Here is a 24,595-nt window from a genome sequence, read left to right on the forward strand (position 1 = left end):
CAAAAGACGGTTGATTTTCGATCATGGACTCTCTTGTTTGGCTTCCAACCCAAAGCCTCAGTATTTGATGATCCAGGGATGAGACTCAATAAACCATCTCTCACCAGGAAGGAACATTTTGGTGCTTTAAAGGATACCTTCGCACAAAAATGATAATTCAGTCATCATCTACTCAACCTTGTTCCAATGGAAAGTCCACAAAGGTGTCGTCCACAAAACAGCCCTGCAGCATTCCCCTAAACAACTGTCATAGACTTGTCTTAAAATGTAAAAAACAAACAACCGGAGAAAATATAATATGGCTCCGTGCAAGCTTGTCCACTTTAATCGAAGTCTCCAGATGCCCCAAGATCCCAAAATTTATGTTATTTGCTTCCTCATATCTGCCAAAATCTTCACTGTAGCTGCAAAGCTAAAAGCGTTGGCGAGCACCAGTCTGAAGCGGGTGCACAAGGTTGACCGCGTGTCGACGTCTTTTCAAAGTCAGTTTAGAATCTGTTGGCTTCTGGACACTTGGATTAAGCTGAACAAGTTTTACATGGCCATTTAATGTTTTATCAGTTGTTTTGTTACATTTTAAAACAAGTCCCCATTTGTTTTGCTGTAAAACTTCCTGAAATGTTTCGGGGACCTTGACATTTCACCCGACTTTCCAACCGGATGCGGGTGAGTAGATAATGACTGAATTATTTATTTATTTTTGGGTGAACTCATCCTTTATCCAGAGATGGAGCCGCAGTACGTTAACATTTCAGTAGCTTGCACAAGGACTCTGCTGGTTTATTGAATTATGCAGTCAAGTTTTGCCCGCGCTGCGATTCGATCAGTTTAGCCAACAATACAATTAAACTGCTGCTCCTTTCTCACAGCAGCACCGGACTGTTCCTCAATAAACCTTCAATAATTGTGAAACGTAAAAAAAAATTAACACAAATAAATTGGCTTTAATCAACCGACGCGTCTTCTTTGCACAGTTGCCGACAATGAAAGGCAGAAATAAAATTCACAGTTTACAAACAAACAAACAAAATCATCGTTACAGTATATACACTTGAAACTACACTACAGTCTATAGGAAGTTCACGACTCGGCCTGGAGGAAACTAAGAAGCTACTCTCGACTAGTGCAATGTGAAACCGGACTCCTCCCGTCTGAGGAGTCCTGTGGGACTGTTCACTGAAAATGAAAAACGTAGTCAATACCAGCAGCAAATGTGTAGTGTATAAGCAAGTGTATAGACAAAACACAAAGAACTAAAAAGGCATTTTCCTGTAATAAATACACATGGATGGAATTTAATCAATCGAGTGATGAGTCTTGTTCTATGTTTTCCGACCTTCAACAAATCCCGTGAAAAGATAAAAACCAGCAGCGATTGATTCCCCTTGTAAATGTTACAAACACAGTCCTGCTGCTGAAAAGAATTACTTGAGCCCAAATGTGTATTAATCCGCACCTGAAAATAGTCCCCAACAATCGCTCGACTTACTCTTGTTAAGATGGACTTAACGCATTGTTGGTTTTGATGTTTTAATAGGATTTGTTGACAATAAGACAAATATAGACTAATCTTTGTCTAATCCTCTAAAAGAGGAACATTCTGACTCATTCTTCTTGTTCCCAGACGAGGATCACTGACAATGTGTTTGCGCGTCCCAAATTCCGGTCAGATTCTCACTAGGCTGCTCACCGCTGGTCCATCAATCCAAAATGATATGGATCAGACACGAAGGTGTGACAGACTCGATATGTTCTGGACTCTAATCTTTTCATTTAGATGGATGTGGGGCCGGACGGCGGGGCCAGGTGCAAAACATCGCAGGAAGATGGATGAAGCACCGGGATACGCGGAAATGGTGTCACTGGGTCTCGTGTAGTCTTCCAGCATGTGCATAAACAGATGATAAAGACAGCAGTGATTAAAATGGAGGCACTGAGAGGGGACGACCGTGTTTACATCCGGGCTGCAGATAGTTTTTTAATCAGAGTTATACATCTGTTATCAGGGGCCACATTACAGAAACATCACGAGTCTGAAATCTTGTCTTATCTCAATTCAGAATGAACAACGTGGAACACCTAAAATTCAGATTGAAGCCTCGACTGTTGGAGATGCTCAAATTAAGGAAAAAAAGTAGGTCTGTGTTTATGTTTGCAAATAACTGTATATACTGTATGTTGTATGTTTGTGTAACATGCAGGGGTTTACAAAATCGGGTTTCGTTATGCAACCCCGTGTTGTATAACGACTAATATCTAACCCTGAGCCTTGAATGTGGATTTAGCATAAGCCGGTTGGAGGAACTAACACCGATGTTAGCCTGCCGGAGAAGCTAACACTTAATCTAAGCCTTTTGGATTTGCTAACACTGAGGCTAGCATGCGGGAGAAAAGCTAACGCTGACGTTAACTTGTTGGAGAAGCTAATAGTGGTGTTAGCATGTCGGAAAAGCTGACACTGATGTTAGCTTGGTGGAGAAACTCGCATCGATTTCGCAGTCTGATGAAGCTAACACTGATGTTAACCTGTCGAAGAAGCTGACACTGATGTCACCTCGTGGGAAAAGCCTTTAATTTTCTCTGACCATGCATTAATGGTTATACAGTATATCCTCTCCTCCAGCGACATAATTCTGTTCTCCAAGTCAGTGAGACTAAAATTGAATGCCAGTCCTTACTCGTCCATTTCAGCCAAGCAGCTAGCCAGTGACTCTAGCTAGCTCTAGCAAGGGCTGAGATGGGACAGGACAGAGAGACTGTCCCTGTCTTTGAGATAAGATCGGACCAGCAGCTCGGTATGTTTGCCTGTAACGCGGCCCTTGATGTGTTTCTAGCGTTAACTCTTTTCTTTGCTCCCGGAACCACATCCCAGCCCTGCATGTGAACACAGTCGCCGCCTCCATCTCATATGAGTCTCTCCACGGGTGGCGGCTGGGTGATGCTCCACATTTCCACCCGTGATCCCTCCTTCTCCTGCCGGCTGGGACTGTAGGTGCCGTGGGTGGCGCGGCGGTTCAGGGCCACCACCAGGCTGACGGAGGTGAGGATGAGAGCCAGCAGCAGGACCACGGACACCAAACTGATGGACAGCAAGAGGTCAGAGGTCAAACCCTCAGAGGTCAACTGGAGGAGAGGAGGTAGAGGGGGGGGGGGGAGGGAGGGAGGAGGGGGAGTCAGATAATATTCTGAATTAATGTCTTAGTTTAAAGAAAGCTCACACGCAGCAAACACGGTTTATTTCTGTCCCTCTCACACACACACTTCTCCTCTCCTCGCTACACCAGGCGCTCCACGCGCGCTGCCAAAGTGCTGATGGATGTGTTTCCCGGCTCAGCAGGTGGGTTGCGACCACCAGGAGCCTCGAGTTGCCGCGGACTGAAACCTCCCTCCGTCTGCCGCCTCTCTCGCAGTTTGGCGAGGGCCAGCGCCAGCCCCAGCATCGCCACTATCGCCAAGCCAACCAGACACGGTGCCAGCACGGCAGCCACCCGCGAGCTGTGTGGAGCACGCTCCGTCTGTGGAGGATCACACACAAACACACACACACACACACAAACACACACACACACACACACACACACACACACACACAAACACATACACACATAGGCAAGATGCTGCCTGATGATCCCAGCAAACACTACCAGAGACACACCAAAAATAGCTTCTACACACACACGATTCTCTTCGAGCATGAAGCGTCTAATGGTGTTTTAATGACTTGTGAAACCCGCTAAGATTCATTTCCAACCACCAGCTCCGTGGCCCCTTTGATCATCACACACAAGCAGCTTCACCACCAACCAGAAACACAATCACCCGGCGTGCAAACACACAGACGTCTGACCTCAAACCCAGTGAATCAAGGCTTCCAAGTGCAGCAGGTGAATAATTGGTGACACTCATTAGCCAGCAGCAGGAGCGGACGCACTTACGTTGCTCGTCCCGGCTGGCGTGGTGGTCGCGGCGGTCTGCGTGCCTGCTACGACAGCACAACAGCTGTAAGTATCACTCCATTCACACTTCGTATTCAGCTGACACCGCGTTCACAACTAAAGCCTCTCACAGAACCTGTCAGGTTACACAGGACCCCTTGAACAAAAAAATCTCAGAAGTCAGCGAACTTTACACTGAGCAATCAACACTGGGAACATAATCCTAATAAAAATACAACCGTCCATATCCCCCGGGCGAAAAAAATAACTTATGCGCTCATGCTCGACACTGTAGACATTACACTTTTTTCCCTCCCTCGCTACCTGTTCTTTTGTTGACTCCTGGAAAGTGCTTACCTGTCAGCGCAGCACAGTTGGCTGTCACAGTGAGTGTGACACAAGCGAGCCAGAGCAGCCTGCAGCCAGGACCCGCCATCAGTCACCCACTGCCACACACACACACACACACACACACAGACGCCGAGGTGTCTAACTAACCAGTCTCTAAGGTACACGGCGAGGCCACCCCGAAGCCTCGGCAGAGCAGCTACACACAGAGACAGCGGCAATGCTTCCCTGCTGTCAGCACAATCAGCCTGCTCTGTGTGTGTGTGTGTGTGTGTGTGTGCCAGATAAGCTGCCCTCATACGTTTCTGTGAAGCAGACCGAACTTCTGTGAATGCCACCAGCTCTCTCTGCTGAAGCTGCACTTCGGCGCCAGATGCTGCTGCCTTCTTTTTTTCGCTGGCGAGGCACATTTTCTCCCTCTCCCGCTCTCAAAGGACGGCCACATCAGTGCCGACACTGAAGAACTGCTTCCCATTTCCTCCCTCTCTTTCCCTCACCATTAGGCCTTCCCAACACACACACACACACACACACACACACATCTACACACAGGCTTGAAAGGATGCGTGATGTATGACAGAGGAGTGGAGCTGCATACGGACAAACACGACTGCGCACATCACATCGCATCACATGTGCGCTTGTTGAACGTCTCAGTGGAGAGCAGCCTGCAGGTGTAGAGGACTCCTCTCGTCCGGGAACGTTTCCTCGGGATGCACGACATTGGATTTTGCGCGGATGTCCCATGATTGAATATTATTTTCCCCAGCTCCATCAACGTGCGCCCTGTCGGAAAATCATCTCACTGGCCTGTCAGACGCTCAGTTCAGATGCCCACGTCTAATTTCAGGAGATTTATCGGCTTTTATATTAACGCAAGTGTGCGAAAGCGGAATTACTTCTCACTGGTCCTAAATCAGCAGCTCCAGATCGAATAAATAACAAACACTGAGCGTGTACGTGTGTGTCTGCGGTCTGCAGAGTGGAGGCAAGAGGCATCTGTCAACAAAGGTCTAAAGGTCTATTAACATGATATTTAGAATGGCTGCATTTATTCCCCCTTCCCTCTCTCTGCATACCCCGCCTATTCTAGATAATCTTAACTGCTTGGTTCTTATATCATCGACGCTGATAGCAGTAATTCTTATCGTGTATTGCCTATAAATTTGCCCATCACGTCTAGGTTTATGTTTTGTTTTCTTGTTGCTATGGTCTTCTGTGTTGTCAGACTCACCAGTTAAAAAGCCCAAGGAAGGACAAGGTCTCTCAAAATTTGGAGCCGCATTTCTTCTTCTTCGGGACCTCGTTGGTTTTCAGCGGCAGATTGAGTAGAATCTGGGGGGGGGTTTGAGCAAGCGCACATCAGGCCGGGGTCGTGCTCACCTCCGCCTTCGGGTTTTTTTTTTAAACATATCTCACAAAAGCTTCAGATGAACTTTAAATGCATTTTTTTGCACAAAACTTTTGTGTATGTGCAGCAAAGCAAACCTGTTCTGATGCTTACATGTACACAAGACTCTTCAGACTACAAACGTAGTGAACGTGAACCTTTCCTTTTACCTCGACTTACCCACAAGGGCCGTGTCATGCCTCCGAACAATAACACACACATAGGACCGAGGTGCCCCTGCTCCGCTTGTTTGTGGCCATGTGTCTATGAACTTGGGCTATTCTGGGTCTACTCACACTACATCTTGTTAGGAGAGATTAAGTGGCCTTGTTTGGAGTCACGGTGTCCACCTGACTGACTGCTCCTCGACTCACATGCACACGGGGTTGGGAAATTGATGAAAGGATTTGGACTTCAACCGAAAAGTAGTGGAAAAAGGAAACTGGAAAAGGAAAAATCAAGTGGGCGGTGGATTGAAGAGAAATATTAGTTGGGAGAGATGAAAAGAAAAAAGAAGACAGACAAAGGCTGATAAGATTTTTTTTTAAATTTATTTTGACAACAACAAAGAAAGAGAGACAGAGCGAGAGAATGAGATTGGATTCAAACCGTGAGAGGACATGAGGACAGAATCTGACAGAGGACAGATGGACAAACAAGAAGCAATGGTCATGCAGAGATCCAGCATGATGTACGCACGGCGGGACTTACAGACAAAAACACAATCATGTCAATGATTTTTGAGGTGAAATGTTGACCACAGCAGCGTGGCGGATGTTGATACAGTAGGTACCGTTTCAAGCGGGGCTGCACAGAGTTCGGGCTTATAAATATCTTTTTTTCGCCTCTCTCTCAGGAAGGTTTAGAGACGGAAGCTTCTTCTTTGGTACAAAACAACACACAGCAGTCAGTCAGTCGAAGAGCGCAGGGCTCTGAACGCACAACGACAACAAAGGGAAGACATTTTGTCGTCTCCTAGCCCCTCTGGGCGCCTTTGTCACTACGCCGCCGCTTTTCATAGCTCACACGTACGGAGCTCCCACAATCCAGTTCAGACGAGACTGACAGGATATCTTCAATGAGAGACATTATAAATAACACACACTTTAATAATGTTCTTCAGTGCAGCGGTAGTGCTTTAGCAGATGTAGACCATCCTTCCCTTTAGAACCAAAGCACCTATCCTACGCATTTTGTGCTAAAATGATTGTTTGATTAATCACTTGGTCATTGGGCGATGGAAGATCAATAGCAGAAGCAAACATTCTCTGATTCCATGTCGTTTCAAAATTAATTTCTTTAAGTTTTGGATGATTGATCGGTCGAAACAGCTTTTCTGCAAACGACAGATACATTCAAATTTGCAAGTTTACCATATTTACAATTCTACAGAAGGTGTCATATACACTACACAACTATATGAGCTGACTTTATGTCAGAAAAGGGGAGGACTGTTGGGCCAAGATGGCCACCAAGCCAGAGACCACTGTTCAGGACAGTGTTTTAACCTTTGACCTCTGTATCGTCCACTGAGTGTTTCAGCCTTTGCCAAGCGTAAAACCAAGACATGTTAAGACATATTCCAGCTGTGTTAGCGGCAACAAAAACAGATATTTTCGATGAGATGACGAGTTTGTTTGTGGCGACAGACCCAGGTTAGCCAAAACATGCTTTTTTTCTGACCCTAACCGAGTGGTTTTTGTACCTAGATCCAACTAGACCTCGACACAACAAAAAATTGCAACGCCAAGCAATTCACAGTTTCAACATGTCCGTGGTTTGCAGAAATGTACACTGCAAAAAAGAGCATGTGATGGTCATTTTCAACATTTTGTAATATTTCAAACAATTAGTCAGATAATAACAAGAGTAATCAGCCGATTAGTCAAGAATGAATTTTGCCCCCCTAAACCGACTAATGTTGCTCTTTTACGAAACATTACTGCATCTGTGATCTATACTTCAGTGACCTAAGTAAGTAAATTAAATTAAATTGAGTAAAATAAATAAATATATTGAATAAGGTGCTTCTGATTACCAAAGTCTCATTTTAAGGCACAGAAACAGCTCTGTGGTCCCGTTAACCTGACGTCAAACTAGAGGAAAGCCTGACGCGTGCGGCGTGCCGTCAGAAATACCAAACCGTCTGTGCTTTGTATGGGAACCCACTGGTCATCCTGATCCGTTATGATCAATCACTCCACCCACACAGCCGCACTGACAAACTCCACTCTGCACTCACTTTCTCAAATAGTCCTGGAGACAGGTGCAGAAAAATACAACCACACACACACACACACACACACACACACACACACATTCATTCCTCCTCGCCACCCCAGTCTATTTCTGGCTCGTCGTCCAGCCTGAGGATGAGGTAGGAGAGCAGCTGGAACAGGTTCTGCCACAGCAGCACGGCCACGTAAAAGTAAATGTCGCTTACGTCCGTCTGGCACACGTCTCCGGCGAAGCTCATGTCACACACGCAGATGAATTTGTTGATGAGGTTGCGGCAGTAGCCTCCGTTCAGACAAGGGTTGGACTTGCACTCGTCCACCTCTTGCTCACACCTGCGGACAAAAAAAAAATCACAGATGAGTCAGAGACACTTACGTGAAGGAGGTGACCACTTTGTTTAACAAATATAAGGCTTTGCTTTTTGTAGAATAAACATACATTTTTGACATTAAGTAAAAAATTCAAAGATTTGGCACATTAGAAAAAGGTTGGGCTGGTGGAGGAATCTGCTGCGACAAACATTCATTTCTCCTAGACAACTATGAGAACTGTGTGAGACCAAAGTGAGGCTGTGGCTGATTTCTCCTGTTTCTCAATTGTTTCTCCTGAGAAACAGGTGCTGAAAATCTCAACTTGGGCTCCCTGTAAGTTTCAAAGGAGATCTCATCAAGCTCTCAGTGAAGTTTCAGAATGTCTCCTCAGTGCTGGAAAGGAGCAAGGTTTGAGCGGTAAAGTCTCAAGTCTCACCTATTGCTCCTAAGGAATTTTAGGAGAAACAAATGAGAAATGTTTGAGACCAAAAAAGACTACATCGAGAGTGAAATGAGAACTCTCATTGAGCTCCTTAACGGCTCCATAGCCATAAAGGAGCAAGCGTTGAGCAGTAAAATTTTCCTCTGGGACTGCTCCTCTGTAACTCTGGGACTTTGTGACATCACACTACTTCACCGTGTCACACATCTGCATAACTGATGCCTAGGGGCTAGCTCGGCACGTAAGAATTTATTCAGAACAGCGTCTCTGCGGTTGTCAGCGGTGTTGGGTCAGGCGTGTGTGAGCTGACCAATTAGAGCCAAAAGGGTATTCGGGAAGGAGGAGGGGCTTAAAGAGACAGGCGCTAACACAGAGTGTATAATATGTCTTTTTCTTTCCTACAAGTGCAATATATCTAAATAAGTACAGATTTGAGGTACTTTACTTAAATTTGCCACATTCCCCTTATACTCCACCAAGTGTCTGAGAGAAATATCACACTTTTGACTTTATTACATTTATCTAACATGTCTCATGTAGTCCAGTTACTTGTAAATGTACATATAAAACTTCTGAAAACCTTATTAAAAGATTTTTATGTTATAAATGAAACTACTGATCAGGATTTACAGCTAGTACAGCTGAAAAATGAATACTATTCTGATAATCCGTCTTTTCAATAACATTTTTAATGCAGGAGTTCGACTTGTAACGGAGTCATTCTACAGTATGGTATTCGCACTTTTACTTTGTAAGGACCTAAATACTTCCTCCATACCGGTGTCCGATGAAGCCGGGTACACAGTCACAGGACAGCTCTCGGTCGGTGCAGTTGCCTCCATTGAAGCAGGTGTAGTTTCTGGTGTTGTCGCCGCACACAGAAACAGGCAGCTTAGGCCGTCTGGTAGAAGACAATCACACATGTAAGCGGGTAAATACACGGCTTGTGCTGGAGTTTTCAGATGCACTGAGGTGTTTGAGCAGCTCATGTGCAGCAGAGTTTGACGTCTGCTCGTCTGCCGGAAGCAGAAGAATCAGCCACGCAGGAGCTCGTATTGTTCGGCTTCCCGCAGCTCTCCACGGGGGAGACAAAGAGGCTTAGGAGGGGGAACAGGATAATAAGATTAAAGACCTCTCGCAACCATTCAGCAGCAGGACGTCAAATCATATGTACAGGAAAAGAAAAAGCCAGCCATATCTCTTTGGCCTCTTTAACCTTGTTTTTGCCCGAGGCGCAGCAGCTCTGTTTCCTAAATGTTGCGCATCTGCTGGCAACTTGAAATTCATCCCTCAATGGTGACAAAAACACCGTTTTGCCGTTTTATTTTGGAAAGAGTACAATTTTGGTGGGCGAAGTTTTAATTTAGATGCGAGGAATCACTTTGCACTACAGCTGTCACTCATGTCAAGACAAACAATGTCAGGGAGAGCGATAATATTAGCTTTGTTTGGCATTTTGTTGCACGCGCTTGAACAAAATAAGAAAAAAAACAAAAAAAAACACGGAGACATCGCACATGACATTTGAGAGACGGGAATCTAACGGGAAACAAATAGCAGAACACCTGAGAAATAGAAGAAGAAGAATAAGAAAAAAAAAAGAAGCAACTTACACATTTTTGACAACAATGTACCACGGAATCTCTTCAATGCGTTCGCTGGAGAGGAACAGAAAGAAAAGACGGGGAGAGGGGGTAGAAAGAGGCACAAACAGGAGACACAAACAAAAAAAGAAGTCACATTTTTTTTTTTGATGAAAACTTTGCAGCGTCGATGTTCCCAGTAAAGGGAGATGTGCAAGCTTGTCTGGTGCCTTGCTTAGCGAGACACTTGCAAAGGTTTTTTTCCTTGTGCAAAAGAGGCAAAATGCAAGCGGCTGTGTGTTTACAGGATAAATGGTTGGAGGCGTTCCCCTGCTGGTTCTCCGAGGCAAACGGTAGATGACAGGGGGAAAGAAAAACTGGCGCTGAACCAGAGAGCCTTGTGTAGTGAGACACCGCAGCAGACTGAGGCCTTTTCTGGCTGACACTAGAATAGAAATGCAGCATCTGAGACACTTGCTGCAGGCGTGGTTGAAATGCTGAACAGAGGCAGACATGTGGAGACATTTACAGTGAGGGATTTTTGTGTGTTTTGTTTGTTTGTGTTGCGTTGTCGGTCCCTTGTTTATGCAATTTGGAGCGTTTATTTGTGTACTTTGTGTTTACTAACTAACTAAGCTCTCAAAACTGTTCACCGGAGAGCAAAGTCATCTTCAGAGCATGAAATATTGATGTTGGGATTGTTTCCTCCTCCTCTGCTGCCGGTCTATATTTTTTCCACGCTCACTAGAAATAGACTATTCCACTCTGTTTTATTCTACCCCATCATCCCGTGCTCCTGTTTACCCAGCACACATCTTTACTTACTTGCAGAGGGGTCCGGTGTAGTTCTCGGGGCAGAGGCAGGCGTACCTGTCCGGCCCGTGCAGACAGGTGCCTCCGTGAGCACACAGGTGGTTTTCACACACGTCCACCTCCTCCTCGCAGTCCACGCCCGCGTAGCCGAACTCACAGGCGCACTCGTAGGTCATCCCGTTCACGCTGCAGTTGCCGTGAACGCAGGGGCCGGAGGCGCAGGTGTTGGTGAAGAAGTCGCAGCGTCTGCCGGCCCACCCGTCGGCGCAGCTGCAGTTGTAGGTGTTGAAGAAGTCGTGGCACTCGCCCCCGTTCAGGCAGGGGCTGGGCTCGCACACGGGGGCCCCGCTGCAGCCGAGGAGCGGAGGGTGCAGGGATGTCTGGACGAACTGCTCCTCCTGCAGGCGCGGGAGGTTCACATCGGAGGAGCTGAGGTACGGCAGGGCAATGCCACCCAGCTCCACTGTGTCCAGGCACCCAGTCAGGGACCAGCCAGCATCAGGGGCCAGGCCGCCTAGGAAGATGTCCACCCCCTGCCTGAGGAAGTCCAGGTTGCCTCCTTGGCTCCTGGAAGTGCTGGCCTCCTCGATTTCTTCATCCAGCACCAGAGTCCACAGGGAGGTTTGTGCCCACGGGGCTGCCATGAACAGATGGACGTTGTGCCACTCGCCATCACTGACACTCCTCCTGCTGCTGAGACTGACTGTAGACACACCCTGCCCCTCCCTTCTGTCTTCTTCAGTGGTGCTCTGAAGCTCCATGAAGAGGGAACCATCCTGGACCGAAAGTGTGAGGAATGCCGAGTCCTTCTCTGCGTGGAGTATGGCTGCGTTACGCCTGCGCGTGCGTAGGTTTAGGGAGAGGTTGGTTAGATTGCGGGATATTTTGCCGTTTCCCCGGTAGGACAACACAGTGGAGTCATTCAGGAAGGTTGCATTGGAGTAGCCTAGGAAAACAGAGAAGTTATCTGCTGTTTATTTGTTTACACATTTGTACACTCACATTACCCAACGGATTTCTAATTCAAAGATTACAAAGAACGTTATTACAGCACAGTAATCACCTGATTGACAACACTATGAACCTTTTAGGCTAACCAGAAGAAGGCTTTTATCACAAATAACAGTAATATTTGACTGATTCTTTTATTTTCATGCACTCAGTGTGCTACGTGTACGTGGATGAATTATACATGAAACCAAAGGTACAGTTGCAGCGGTCAAACCTCTCGTTACCTTTTGATTTCAGTACAAAATCACTCATTCTGCCTTCTCTCCCAAGACAAACAAAATCTGCTACAAAAAGAAAGTTCCCTTTCCGAACCACAACTCAAGTTTTTTCATAATCATCGAGCAAAAAAGAAGAAACAAACAAGTCATCCCTTTTGCAGGTGTGAGTTGATCAATGAGTTAAGCACTGAACATGGACTGACGGCAACACTGTGAATCATCACTAATCCCAGGAAAAAAAGGGTAAGCTGGCTTCAGGCCAGTCCTGCTTTACGGAGCACGTACACTGTGTAGGCGGACTGAGGCCGGGAATCAAGTATGTTGTATCACTGGGTTACATAGAAGGCAAATCAGGTCAGTGATGATCAGCTCAACAAGGTCAAAAATTAAGTAACCTACTGTTACTAAGAGGTAAACATGTCTGGGGTTTACAGGCTTTTATGTCACAATGAAAGTATGTCAACAAAGTTTACCACTGATAATATAAATTGACTGAACTGTTAAGGTGCTTTTGGGAAATCCGCCCCCACCAATGCAGTGACTAGCTGTGTAAAGAAAGGGTTGTAAATGTAATCAAAACAGCATTATATACGTTTTTATATGTCTTAAAATATCAGCTTCAAAACTAATGGTACATAACATTGTTGTGACACAAAGATTTTGGTCTATAGTTAGCACCTACATTACATCTGACAAACTGCCAGAGAGCTGGGATTTGTAATAACGACGTTGATGCTGAGAGGGAGAGAGGGCGCTGTGTCATTTTGAAACTATTTTTGAAGCTGAGATCTTGGATGTCACTTACATTCATATCCCTGACTCAGCATCCTGCACTCGGAGTCTGTGGGGCAAGGCGACATTTCGCACCACCTGACCTCTTCACAGCGCCGCCCTGCTGTCTTGGGAGGGCAGGTGCAGGTGAAGTCGTCCCACATGGAAAAGCACATCCCGCCGTTTAGACAAGGGTTCCTCTGAGGCAGAGAAAGCGATACAGGGGATTACTTTCACCAAATGCATCACAATGTCTGATGCCCTATATAACATGTAAATGCTTTTAAAGGCTCGAGCGAGGTTTTATGTTATGTTAACTCACACTGCAGGCGTTGTCCCCTGAGCATCCAGCAGTCACGTTCTCCATGACCTCCAGAGGGTAAGCTCTCACTGAGGTGTCCAACCCAAAGAACTGCAGCCTCCTGTCATTGACCCGCAGGTCCTGGATGCAGCCTTTAAAATATCCACCAAACATGGAAGTCTTCCTGCTCCCCAACAGACCTCCTACATACACAGTGTCTCCTGCCTGGACCCCGACTGTCCTGACTGCCACCTCTATCTGTTTTTGGGTTTCTACGTACAGTGTCATGTGATCCTTCACCATCGCTACGCTCACAAAGTGGACTTCCCCGTCGTCGATCGCACTCTCCGCCTTCAGGCTCTCAGCATTATGGAGCTGAACTGTGACCTTGCCGTCCTCCAGCCACATGTTCAGGTACTGCTGTCCGCTGCCGTTGGCGAGCGCCAGGAGGAGTCCGCTGTCCCTCCGTGTACGCAGGAAGAGGGAGATGGAGAGGTCGTGACCCAGATCATCGGTGACAGTGAACGCAGCGTAACTCTGAGAGTCCTCGTTCCCAAAGCGGGCGGTGACATGTTCTGCAAGAAGGGAAAACAGTTGAGACAATAAAATGTTTCGACCCAACATGAGGAAGACATCTTCGACATTTATCTGCTTGGTCAACCCACATTATGTGATTAATTTCTTTTAACCCTAAAGGGTTTCATAAGAAAAGGAATGTCCTTTCTTTACAGTGAAAACGCAACGGTAGGAGAGAACAGATGACCTGATGTCAGTGTCGACCAAGTACAGAAAGAGCTCTAAGTCCCAGATTCTCTTTATTACTATTTATTCAGTTTTCATCTCCAGCAGAGGGGTGTAAAATATGTTTTTCTGTCGTCTGTGCCGAGCGTTGAATCTAAATGTTGAGTATCAAAAGAGCGTTATGATGGATTTTTGAGGATCAAACTGGAGGCAAACACATTTCATATTCCAGTTCATGCTGAACGGGCACAGGAGGAGGAAATTTAAGGAGCCACCAGCCCTCATGTTCTGTATGTTGTGTGTCCACTGTCAGCACTTTCCACTGTGGGTTTTTTGTCGCCTCATAAAGCAGGCAGGACATCGAGAACACACAAAGCTGAAGCAGGGAGGACATGTATCACAGGTCATACAGAAACCTCATAAAAGCTCCAAGGAGAATGTTGTGTGCATGTGAGTACATGTGTGCACCAGTGCCCCATCAGACACTTGTCAGTAATCTGCTTTGATAGACTCAAGAGGTTATATATATCCTGAGTGGAAAACAGAAACTATTCAATAGTTTCAGGGGAATCCTGTGAGAAAAGTTCCGACTGTTCCTTCTACTTATAATTTCCCATGTATTTTTTTGACGTCTTGATCTCACGACCACAGTCCACTGAGTGCTGTGACGTTTCCTCGCATGTTCTCTGTATCGCCAAAATAGAATAGAATCCCTCACATCCTTAATCCAGTGCGTTGGATAAGAGGATCTCTGCCTCTGTCCTTTGCTGTGGCTTTTGATTGGCCTTAATTTTGCTCCCTTGTCTTCTGTTCAACATCAGCTATTGAGAAGGTTATCTGATTACCCCCTTAAGTAATTTGGTGAGTATGATGCGGAATGCTACCCTCGAATCTCAATTAACCGCATATAAAGCCTGACCCATCAAAACATTGTCAGAAAATTCAAACTTTTTGGAACTGAGATGTTTATAAAACCTTTTAACGAAATCAGTTCAAAAAATGTTTCTATATCATTTTGTTTATGAGATATTTTTTGTATCACATTTGATACATTGGGCGTTTTTGGACACTTTTTGCTCACAACAATGTTGATTGTAGATACAAATCAAATTGTGCAAATAACATTTTGAAAATATAGAACATCTTAGGCAGTTTCTCTCATTGTTTTTTTATACATAAAACTTTTCACAGCCTTTTTTTTCACTTTGTGGTCGGCACAAGAACAGTTTCGGTCCTTGTTCAGGCAAAGATGCACCTTACACCTTCACAGTCGGCATGTGAGAGGTGATTGCTGGTGCAGTGCTTGCAAAATAGTGTGTGTTTGTATTGTGGTAGGCATGATGTAGATTACATTACAAAAATGTGACATGACCATTCAGGGATAAAGAACCATATATACCTGCAGTATCAGTATTTAACACAGTTTAACTGTAATATAAAGAATGAATCATTGAGTAATTATGCATTGATTCAATACAGAACATATTTACTTGAAAAAATGAGTAACAATATAAATGTTATTCCTACTTCCTTCTTGAAAATTAGCAAAGATTTTCCTGCCAAAAGTGTGAGAATGATTTAATGACAGCAGCCATTTTGAAAAAGTAAAAAAAAAAGTCCTTCCACTGCCTGCAGTGGAATGATTATCCACTAGTGGGCAGAGTACATGTATCAGGTGATATACAACAGGTTTTTAAGGAAAGTATTGATTATGTTGATGAGATAGAGGTCTCAGAAACTTGCGTATCAAATATGATACAAATGGTCAAATAGGGTTGGACTAAAGGTGAGTCTCACACCTGCTTTTGGTTCCTATGTTTGATGGGACTAGTGGATTTAGAAAAAAAATTATCTCCCAATTTTTAAACTGTGTTGTTGCAATTTCACATACCCTCCTCACAGTCCTGCCCCTCGTAAGGCCTTGGACATCGGCACTGGTAGCTCTGCCACAGGTTGACACACTGTCCTCTGTTTTGGCAAGGCACATCCAGGCAGCGGTCCCTGTGGCTGCAGCCGGGGGACACATTAACAGCACGGTCGCTCAGCCATTCCTCTGGGACCACGAGCTGCCAGTCCACAAACACATCCTGCATGCAGCCAATGAATGCTGGAAGGGGAGAGACCTCATTGGGGCCATTTGAGTCCCGAAGCACTCCTCCAATGAAAGTGTTCTGAGGAGGCGCAGCTGGCCCAGCCAGGGTGTTTTGGACCGGGGCCGCCCTGTGGCACGACTGGTTCCCACAGCTCCCAGCGTCATCCAAGAGTTTGAGAGTTAGCACCCAGTGTATGAGCACAGCCTCTACTGAATACCACTCTCCATCTGTGACATTGTGAGGAAGCTCCAGGACGTGGCTGGGGCTTTCTGCTTCAGCTCCAGCAGAGGCCTCCTTCCTCAACGTGAGGCGAAGCCGCCCTTCGTCCAGCTCCAGGCTCAGCAGCAGCCCCCTGCTGTTCCGCTGGAACAACACCGCTCTGGGCAGCACGGTCTTGAAGCTCAGGGTGATGTTGCAGGACACCTCGGCGTCCACCAGGGGACTCTGCAGCAGCAGGTAGCCTCTGCGTTCAAAGGAGAAGGTGGTGGGGGTCTTACAGAGGGGTCCAGTGTACCCAGGCGAGCAGGAGCAGGTGTATCCGTGAGTCCCATCCAACAGGAAGGGAGAGCAGGAGCCTTGGTTCTGGCATTCATGTCCCTCACAGCCCACCAGCCTCTCGTCACAGTTTACACCCCCATACTGGAAGCCGTCATGACTCTGTTTGGGGCAGTGGCAAATGTAGCCGCCAACATGGCTCTCACACCTGCCTCCATTCTGGCAGGGACTGGGGTCACACTGGTCTATCACCTCCTGGCAGAAGGATCCTGTCAGCACAAGAAAACAATAACGTCACGTGACTCAAACCCTCTCAAATATCTGTCATTCCATCGTGAATGCAGATGGCCTTCTTTAATTTCTGATCACTGGTGAATGACTCATTGTCGTTATTCCTTGTTCAGTGGTCTTGTAAACAATATGTGTCCCTGCCATTGTTTGTTTACTACAAACAATCACCAGTCACATTCATACACTTGTACTCTGGTATTATGTGGGCAGGTTTCATAATGATGGCGAGAGAGGAAAACACTGGACATTTTCTGCCCATTCACCTCCATATGTTGCCAACGGCAGTTCTTTTGTATATCATGGCTCCTGTTTTGTTTGTTTTTTTCAAATTTTGACAGTGCTTTGGAAATAGCGTTGAACACAATGTTCCTTCTCTGATACACAGGTCAGGTCAGCCCCACCTGAAGCCAAACTGTCAGCTATTAATCCCAGTTCTGGATGCTGGTACAGATTCCAGTACACCCAACTATCACTTGTGCGTGTGCTGATCACTTTAACGTTGTCTGTCTGTTTTTGTACATCTTGTTATGCTATAACATTTGACATTTTTACTGTAGACATACGGTTGCAATGAGGAGGCCCTTTGTTATATGGAACAACAACTATGTATTCAGAAAAGAGAAAGCTACAGAAAAACAGTATCTATACATGCTGGTCCACTATTAGGTTCTCTATTTGTTTTATATTGATAAGAAGAACATATAAAAGAACAGACATATTATACAATATTTATAGTAAATATCTATTTATACAGAATGTAGTCTGATGTTACCTGTTCCAAGCAACAAAATACCCCAGATCCATGGTGCAGGTCTCCACATCATGCCGTCACTTTTTCCCCCCAGTAGCCCCAAACTTGTCTAACTGCACCATATTAGTTTGTGTTCGTACAGGCCATGCCGGTGGAGGTCTGCTCCTCGTCTACTTCTCCACAACACCGTAGGGCTGAGTGGCTCTGGTCAGGAGACCAGTAAAGCCAGATCCTGGGGATTAAACTAATGCTATTTGGTCACCTTACTGAGTCACTGCCACTGCGACTGGCAGAGGGTCAATTTTTAGAACACAACTCTCAGCAGGCTCACAGTCTTACCTACTTTGCTTAGATCAACTCTTGTGTAAGCGGGAAAACTAGAATTTTCTGCTTTCGCCACTGAAAAGTGCGGCTTGATGTAAATCTCTGCAACACTGCAGCGTGTCTCTGGACATCAATGCACCAATAATATACGATTAATATTTGAATGTTATTGTGTGGAGTTCATCAGTTATATCACCTGTAGACCAAAGTTTCTTATTTAGATTATTTTTAATTGATTTATTCTGCCTGTTGGCCCTTAGCCTTCTCACTTAAGCACTACGCATCCATAACAGGGGCAAGGTGGAAGCACAGTTAAGAATAGAGCTGAAATGATTACTCAGTTAACTGATTATATAAAAGAAGGAACATTATTCAAAACACATTTTATTGACTTAACTATTAATCAATTAATCATGAAGACAATTGTCAGATTACTCAAAAGCAGAAATAATCATTGTAGCTCTAGTTACAATGAGTTGACTGATTAAGGCAACTCTCATTCCTATAAAATGTTTTTTTTTTATACTATCACTGGTGGGCAGTACCAAATTTGACAAATAGTACCTTTAAAAGAGTCCGTTCACCAAAGTCCTGTCATGACAGAACATGGCTTTGGTGAATTTTGTCCGCATGTCACAGAGCAGAAGTGTGAACAGAATGTACACAGACTGTACTAGCAGCTACCTCCTACTGCACAACCATCATTGTGTGAGACGTGGTGAATTCCACCCGGTGGATGAGAATAAATCACCTGTTGTTCCTGGAGGACAGCTGCAGATGTAGCCTGCAGCATGCTGTTGGTCGTAGCGTTCAGGCAGCAGAGGCTCGCTGCCATACAGGGCCTGCCACGACCTCTCAATGCAGCGTCCCCCGTGCATGCAGGGGTCGCTGCCACACTCACTGATGTCGACCTCACACTGACGCCCCTCAAACCCTTGAAGTGAGGAAGCGGACATCTGTTCAGTGTTACTGACTCATCAACACACACTGTTATCAGCATGATACTGTGGTGATACATTTGTATGCAGCTGTAAGCTTGTTTATGGAGTCCACCACTGCTTTTTTAGTGAACCCTTGTGTAAGTCTAGTTTTTTCATATATTCCTCACTTAATTACCCATCTCTCACTCTTACCTCCATCTATTTCGCCTGCACCTTTGTCCCCTGACCTCTTAAAATCTCCATTAGAAAATCCAAACACTCCAAAAACATTTCACTCCTTAACTGAGCAAGAAAGTGCTTCATGTACCTGGCCAGCATGCACAGGTGTAGTTACCCTGGCTCTCCTCACAGATGGCGCTGTTGAAGCAGGGTTCAGAGTGGCACGGCGGTAGCGGCGTCTCACAGTGTCTGCCGGTGAAGGCTGTGTGAGAGCAGTCACAGCTGTAGCTGAGACCATCAGGGATTCAGACATCACATGAATGAGTTTACTGACAGTATTTCCTCCGGTCTGCGTTTACAGGTGTGAAATTAAAATCTGTTAGAAATCTGCTCATAGCAAATTTGCTGTCGTAAACTTGGCCTACGTCTACATTCTTGCTTCCAGCAGCTGTGGACGGACTACTTACTCATTCACCCCGTCTACACACAGAGCCCCATTCTGGCATGGCTGCTCTTGGCACTCGTCAGTGTTGATTTCGCATCGGTGTCCTTGGAAACCGGGCAGGCAGGTGCAACTGAAGCCCCCGGCGTAGTCATGACAACTGCCGCCATTGAGACATGGCTGTGATTGACACTCATCAATCTGGACCTCACAAGTGGCCCCTGCGAACATGAAAGCAGGACAGATGTCAGAGGGCGAGCGAGGGCAGGGGGTAAAAATGAGCAAAGCTTTTATGTGTAGTGGCTGTGATCATGTTCGGACTGCTCTTTTATCTCACTACAAGGCCTCAGCAGTTCTAAAAAAATTGCACACTGTAAACATATCTTAAATGCATCTCTGAGCTATAGTATTAGTATTTTGTTTTTGGGTTTTTGTGCATTGTTGGAAAAAGATGAAGGGAATGAAGTTCACCATGAATAAATGCAACTAACAAGGCATGCTTTAGGCTGCCTAAATGCTGTACACTATATGAACAAAGAAATGTTTGCCTGTGATTTTGAAACATGAAAAAAGATTTTAAAAAGAAATGTAAAAAGATCCAGGCAAGATGCACGGCATACACTTAGAATAAAGGTTAGCAATCATCAGCTATATTCCAATAAGTTATTGAATGAAATAGTTAGTTGGTTGAAGTTGACTTTGTTTCTTGTTTTAGCTGTAGGAGTCTGAGGAAATACAGGGACCAGGGGGTGTGAAGTAAATAGATACATAGTGCAAGGGGTGTGCAGTATACTAGCTTTTCTTTTTTCAAAACGTGTATGACACTGTTAGGATTGATTATGTGTTTTGAATCTGCAAATGTTCTTAGAGACGCAACGCTGATCTGTCCACTCACCGGTGAACCCTGAGGAACACAGACAGGAGAACCTGCCCACTCTGTCCACACAGGTGGCTCCGTTCCTGCAGGGCTGTGAAACACACTCGTTCACATCAATCTGACAGTGAGCGCCCTGGAACCCCGGCACGCAGAAGCAGGAGTAGCCGTCCCCGCGGATCCTGCATATCGCCCTGTTTTGGCAGGGGTTTGGAGAGCAGTGGTCATCTGTCGAAGGCAGCCTGTCAGGGGATGCACCTAAGAACAGAGGACATTTAGGAAAAAATATTATCACAGAACATCATTGTTGTTAAACATGATAAAAAAAACACTTTCAGTATGCTACTTCCATTAATATTATAGTCTAGGAGCATACGTAAATTTGTGATTTATGAAAAAATTTAATAAAAAAATAAAAATATAATTTGTAACGTCTGGTTGCATCAAAATCACTGTTAAAGTTACCTACATATCTAGTATAAGACATGAAAAGTTGCTGTTCATCAGCTGGTCAAACTCCTCAAGAAGCTTTGTGACTAAATATGAAAATAATTTAATCCAAACAATCCCTTGAAATACTTAATTTATGTCTGCATTATGTCAGAATAGTTTGCATCACTGAGAGTAGAAGTGCTCTCAATTGCTATATTGGTTTGATCGTATCTGGAGTGAAGCTCTTTTATGTTTTGTTAGCTCTATAAAAGCACTTTGTCTAGCAGTTGTCAGCACAAGGGCTTGAAAAAAAAAGGCTTCTCAAGGCATCATGGCTGGCTGCCATGATAACCAATTCCATTGTTTGGCTAAGCATTCAATCTATTGCCATGGTGACTGCATCCAGCCGAACATTTGAGGCATTTACTCCTTTACATTTTAAGCAATGAGCAGGACATTAATGCCACGCTGCCAGAGCTCTGGCTTTAGGTCTCATTTCAGTCGACACGCTATACATACTAATTAGGGCATTAGGACTTCATCCTCCCAAATAACACCAATGAAAGGCAATAACTGTCAACCTGTGTATGACTAAATGAGTGTCTGGAACTTAGATTTATTATTGTTCATGTTAACCTCACTCAAGTTGAATCACATTTAGCTAAATTTTAAAGCATCTCATCGTTCATCATCACCACACTTTTCATAATAACAAATAGATTGTCAATGTTTTGCAAAAACTGACCCAAACACAAGAGTCAGGAAGGTAACAGAACAAAGAGCGAGCTTTAATGCAACCAAAGCTGTAGTTCATAAAATCACAAGTACACCATATGAAAGGCAGGCAAAACAGCTCGCAACAAAAAAGAGGCGATCCATGAACAACAATCTAAATTAAGTAGGGTGCCAAATAAAACCAAAAAATCAAGTGCAAACCAGTATAACAAAGGCAGCAAACACAGGTGAAACATGATGGTAAGACTGGACTGGTGAACAGACTAAAAAACACAGCAATGCATATGAAAACAGACGAACCACCAAAAAGTGAGGGCAACACACAGGCTTCAATACAGGCAGAGTGAACAATTAATGGAACACAGGTGAGCTGGAAAAAGGGCTTGAAAACAGCCAAAGACAGGAAGTGGACAGCTAAACATGACACATGAGGATAAACTTTGAACATAAAACAGGAAATCACAAAACTAAAATCCAGGACTCAGGGCTGACTTTATATGCCTAAAAAAAATGAAATAAACAAACTCTCGTGACTGAATAAACTGAATAAAAAAACTGACCTTAAAGGACAACACAATTTCATACTGTTCCATGTGGCAGACCCTGCCACATTTCTAGCTTCAAACAGTTTTCTGAGAACCTTATTTTCCACAGGGAACAGCTTGTTCATTCAGGTATGGAAAAGATAAGTATTTCTGAGTTTGTTTTAGTACCTCATAACTACTGTAAATATTACATTTCTGAGTTTTGATGTCTTTTCCAAAAATACACGTTCACTTTGAACACTTTCCTAGTTTCACTTTGAACACTTTCCTAGTTCACTGTGACCTGAAATCCAAACTTGAACCTGACGCTGATGCAACTCCTCACTCGTCCTGATGCCCAAATCATATATCATGTCCAGTTCAACCTGCTCCCTACAGCTTTTACAAGAAAACACCAAAGACAAAGCTGGCACTGAGGCATCTCAACAGTGCCGTACCCTAGGCAGAACAAATGGGACCAGCTCGAAGGCAATGATCCCCGGAATCCATGGAATGTGCAGGAGGAGACATACAGGCATGATGCCATGAAAAGGAGTAAGCAAGTCAGCTGAACGAGTGTCGCATCTATTAGGCTGCAAACGCAGCTCTAAAAGCCTTGAAAGAAATATATGGATATTGGATGGAGGTGGCGATGCTTGTTTTGCATGATGGGGGCGAGAAAGACTCCTCGTGAAGCCGGCGGCCATAAATGAGGCCACTCAGACATCAGCAGAGGTAATGTTGCCCACGGATGATAATCACGCGCAGCAATCATGCCTCAAGATCCCAATCAGGCACCAGGCTGTAAAGACGCAGAAGAGTGCGATTACACTTGGTGGTCCATCTTCACCAACTCAAGGCAACAACCTTCTGTCATTGGTGGAGGTCAATCAGTTTCACAGACAGTCGGCAGGGCTCTCAACCAGCAGCAGCTTATACACGTCTAGACTTACTCTTGGAGGCACTAATAATGGGTGGAGATCATGTGTATGAGTGGTGATGCTCCGACCATATGCCTGTATCAGCTCTCATTACAACGAGGATCAGACGGTGAATTCAGAGCAGATTAGAGGCGCATGTCGCAGCAGTGTCGGGACAAACTCTCTGAGAATTCCCTCTGACTGCCCATGTATTTTTAGGGGAAAACCGCGACAGGTGGTGTCTTTTGTTGAATCTGCTCTTTACTGAATCCACAGAGAGGCAGAGTTCAGAGGATTCAGAGGCAGGCCTAAACACAGCTCCATCTCCAGCCAACCACACATCCCCTCCCACAGCATGTAAGGCTTTTTCAGATGCAAATCACTTCTAAGGAGGTCTTTGTTCGGTCCTATCTGGAGGCCCTCGAATGGCACACATGGGGCACCTGACATCTCCTCCCGACCGGTGCACGAAGTGTATCAGCCTGTCTGTTTGTTTCAGCAGTGATAAGAAGACATGATTATTGGGGGGTTTTATACAGCCAGAGAGACACACAGATCCCCCCCCCCCCCCCTCCTTTTGTGCCATCACTCATCCACACACCCGCCTCATCTCCTCAATCCTCCCACCCCCCTCATGGGTCACTAGCTGCCCTCCCCCATTGTTAAGTCTGTTTTTGTCATCTTTGAGCCTTTAGAAAATGTGCAGAAATCACTATAGGCGATGATGTCACCTCGCAGTCTTAATTGATATTCCAAGCATGGACTGGTTAAAATGCGAGCCAATTACTACACTCAAATTCAAAACACAGACAATGGGATCATCTTGTGCATCGTTCTGTTTCATTTCAGGAAACTTTTGTAAAAAGAAAGAATAAATAAATCAAATAAAGTGTTAATAAAACGAGCATGTTTTGAACGGAAAGCATCACCAACTCTGTCCACTTTTGTAGCTGATCAAATGAGACTACTCCTACAGACGTCATACATGGAGTTAACTACAGAAATGTAAGATGATGATGATGATGATGATGATGATGATGATATAACATGACAATTAAACAAGCACCCATTGTAAAACAATACTGAAAACTAAAACTCATCAGGAGAGAGGCGCGTTCACTTACCATCTATCACAGCCAGTGATGAGATGAGAATTGCGCACGCAAGTAATTCAAAATTATGATACCGAATTAAATCCATAATCGGGTCAGGAAACCATCCTGAAGTCCTGAAGTCTTGTCATACGCGGATCTCTCGGTGTCTTCTTCTGCCCGCAGCGACGCATCTGTTGTCCTCTCCAGAGCCACTTGATGCTCACTTCTGCTCTGGCTGGAGCACCATCAGGAGCCTCCATCACACATGAGACAAGAAAAGAAACGGGCTACCACGTGGTATTCAACAGGCCACACACACACACACACACACACACACAAACACCCTCCCTGCGAACGGAGCCGTATGAAAGCCCATTTCCGCCAATTAAAGTATAAGAATTGATTCAAACTTAGCCCT

General features: G+C 45.0%; 1 protein-coding gene across 8 annotated transcripts; it reads right to left on the reverse strand.

Annotated features, from left to right (window-relative positions):
* Positions 1–924: 924 nt before the first annotated feature.
* On the reverse strand, positions 925–24,458 carry crb1 (crumbs cell polarity complex component 1). 8 transcript variants are annotated; one of them, XM_030434501.1, is made up of 14 exons: positions 24,208–24,457; positions 20,494–20,730; positions 19,624–19,819; positions 19,332–19,444; positions 18,808–18,990; positions 15,994–16,959; positions 13,383–13,936; positions 13,095–13,260; positions 11,073–12,006; positions 10,278–10,322; positions 9,443–9,565; positions 8,117–8,243; positions 3,262–3,515; positions 2,985–3,123 (listed from the first exon to the last, which is right to left on the reverse strand). In XM_030434501.1, exons 1-13 carry the CDS (start codon positions 24,281–24,283, stop codon positions 3,276–3,278), a joined length of 3,960 nt encoding a protein of 1,319 aa, XP_030290361.1. In that variant the 5' UTR covers positions 24,284–24,457; the 3' UTR covers positions 2,985–3,123; positions 3,262–3,275. The 8 variants fall into 8 exon arrangements, with proteins under 8 accessions (XP_030290360.1, XP_030290361.1, XP_030290359.1 ...); XM_030434499.1 differs by having other exon boundaries at positions 19,305–19,444; XM_030434503.1 differs by lacking the exon at positions 3,262–3,515 and adding an exon at positions 5,518–5,618 and having other exon boundaries at positions 2,988–3,123; positions 19,305–19,444.
* Positions 24,459–24,595: the final 137 nt, after the last annotated feature.

The sequence above is a fragment of the Sparus aurata genome, chromosome 11, assembly GCF_900880675.1.
Source record: "Sparus aurata chromosome 11, fSpaAur1.1, whole genome shotgun sequence".
NCBI lineage: Eukaryota > Metazoa > Chordata > Actinopteri > Spariformes > Sparidae > Sparus > Sparus aurata.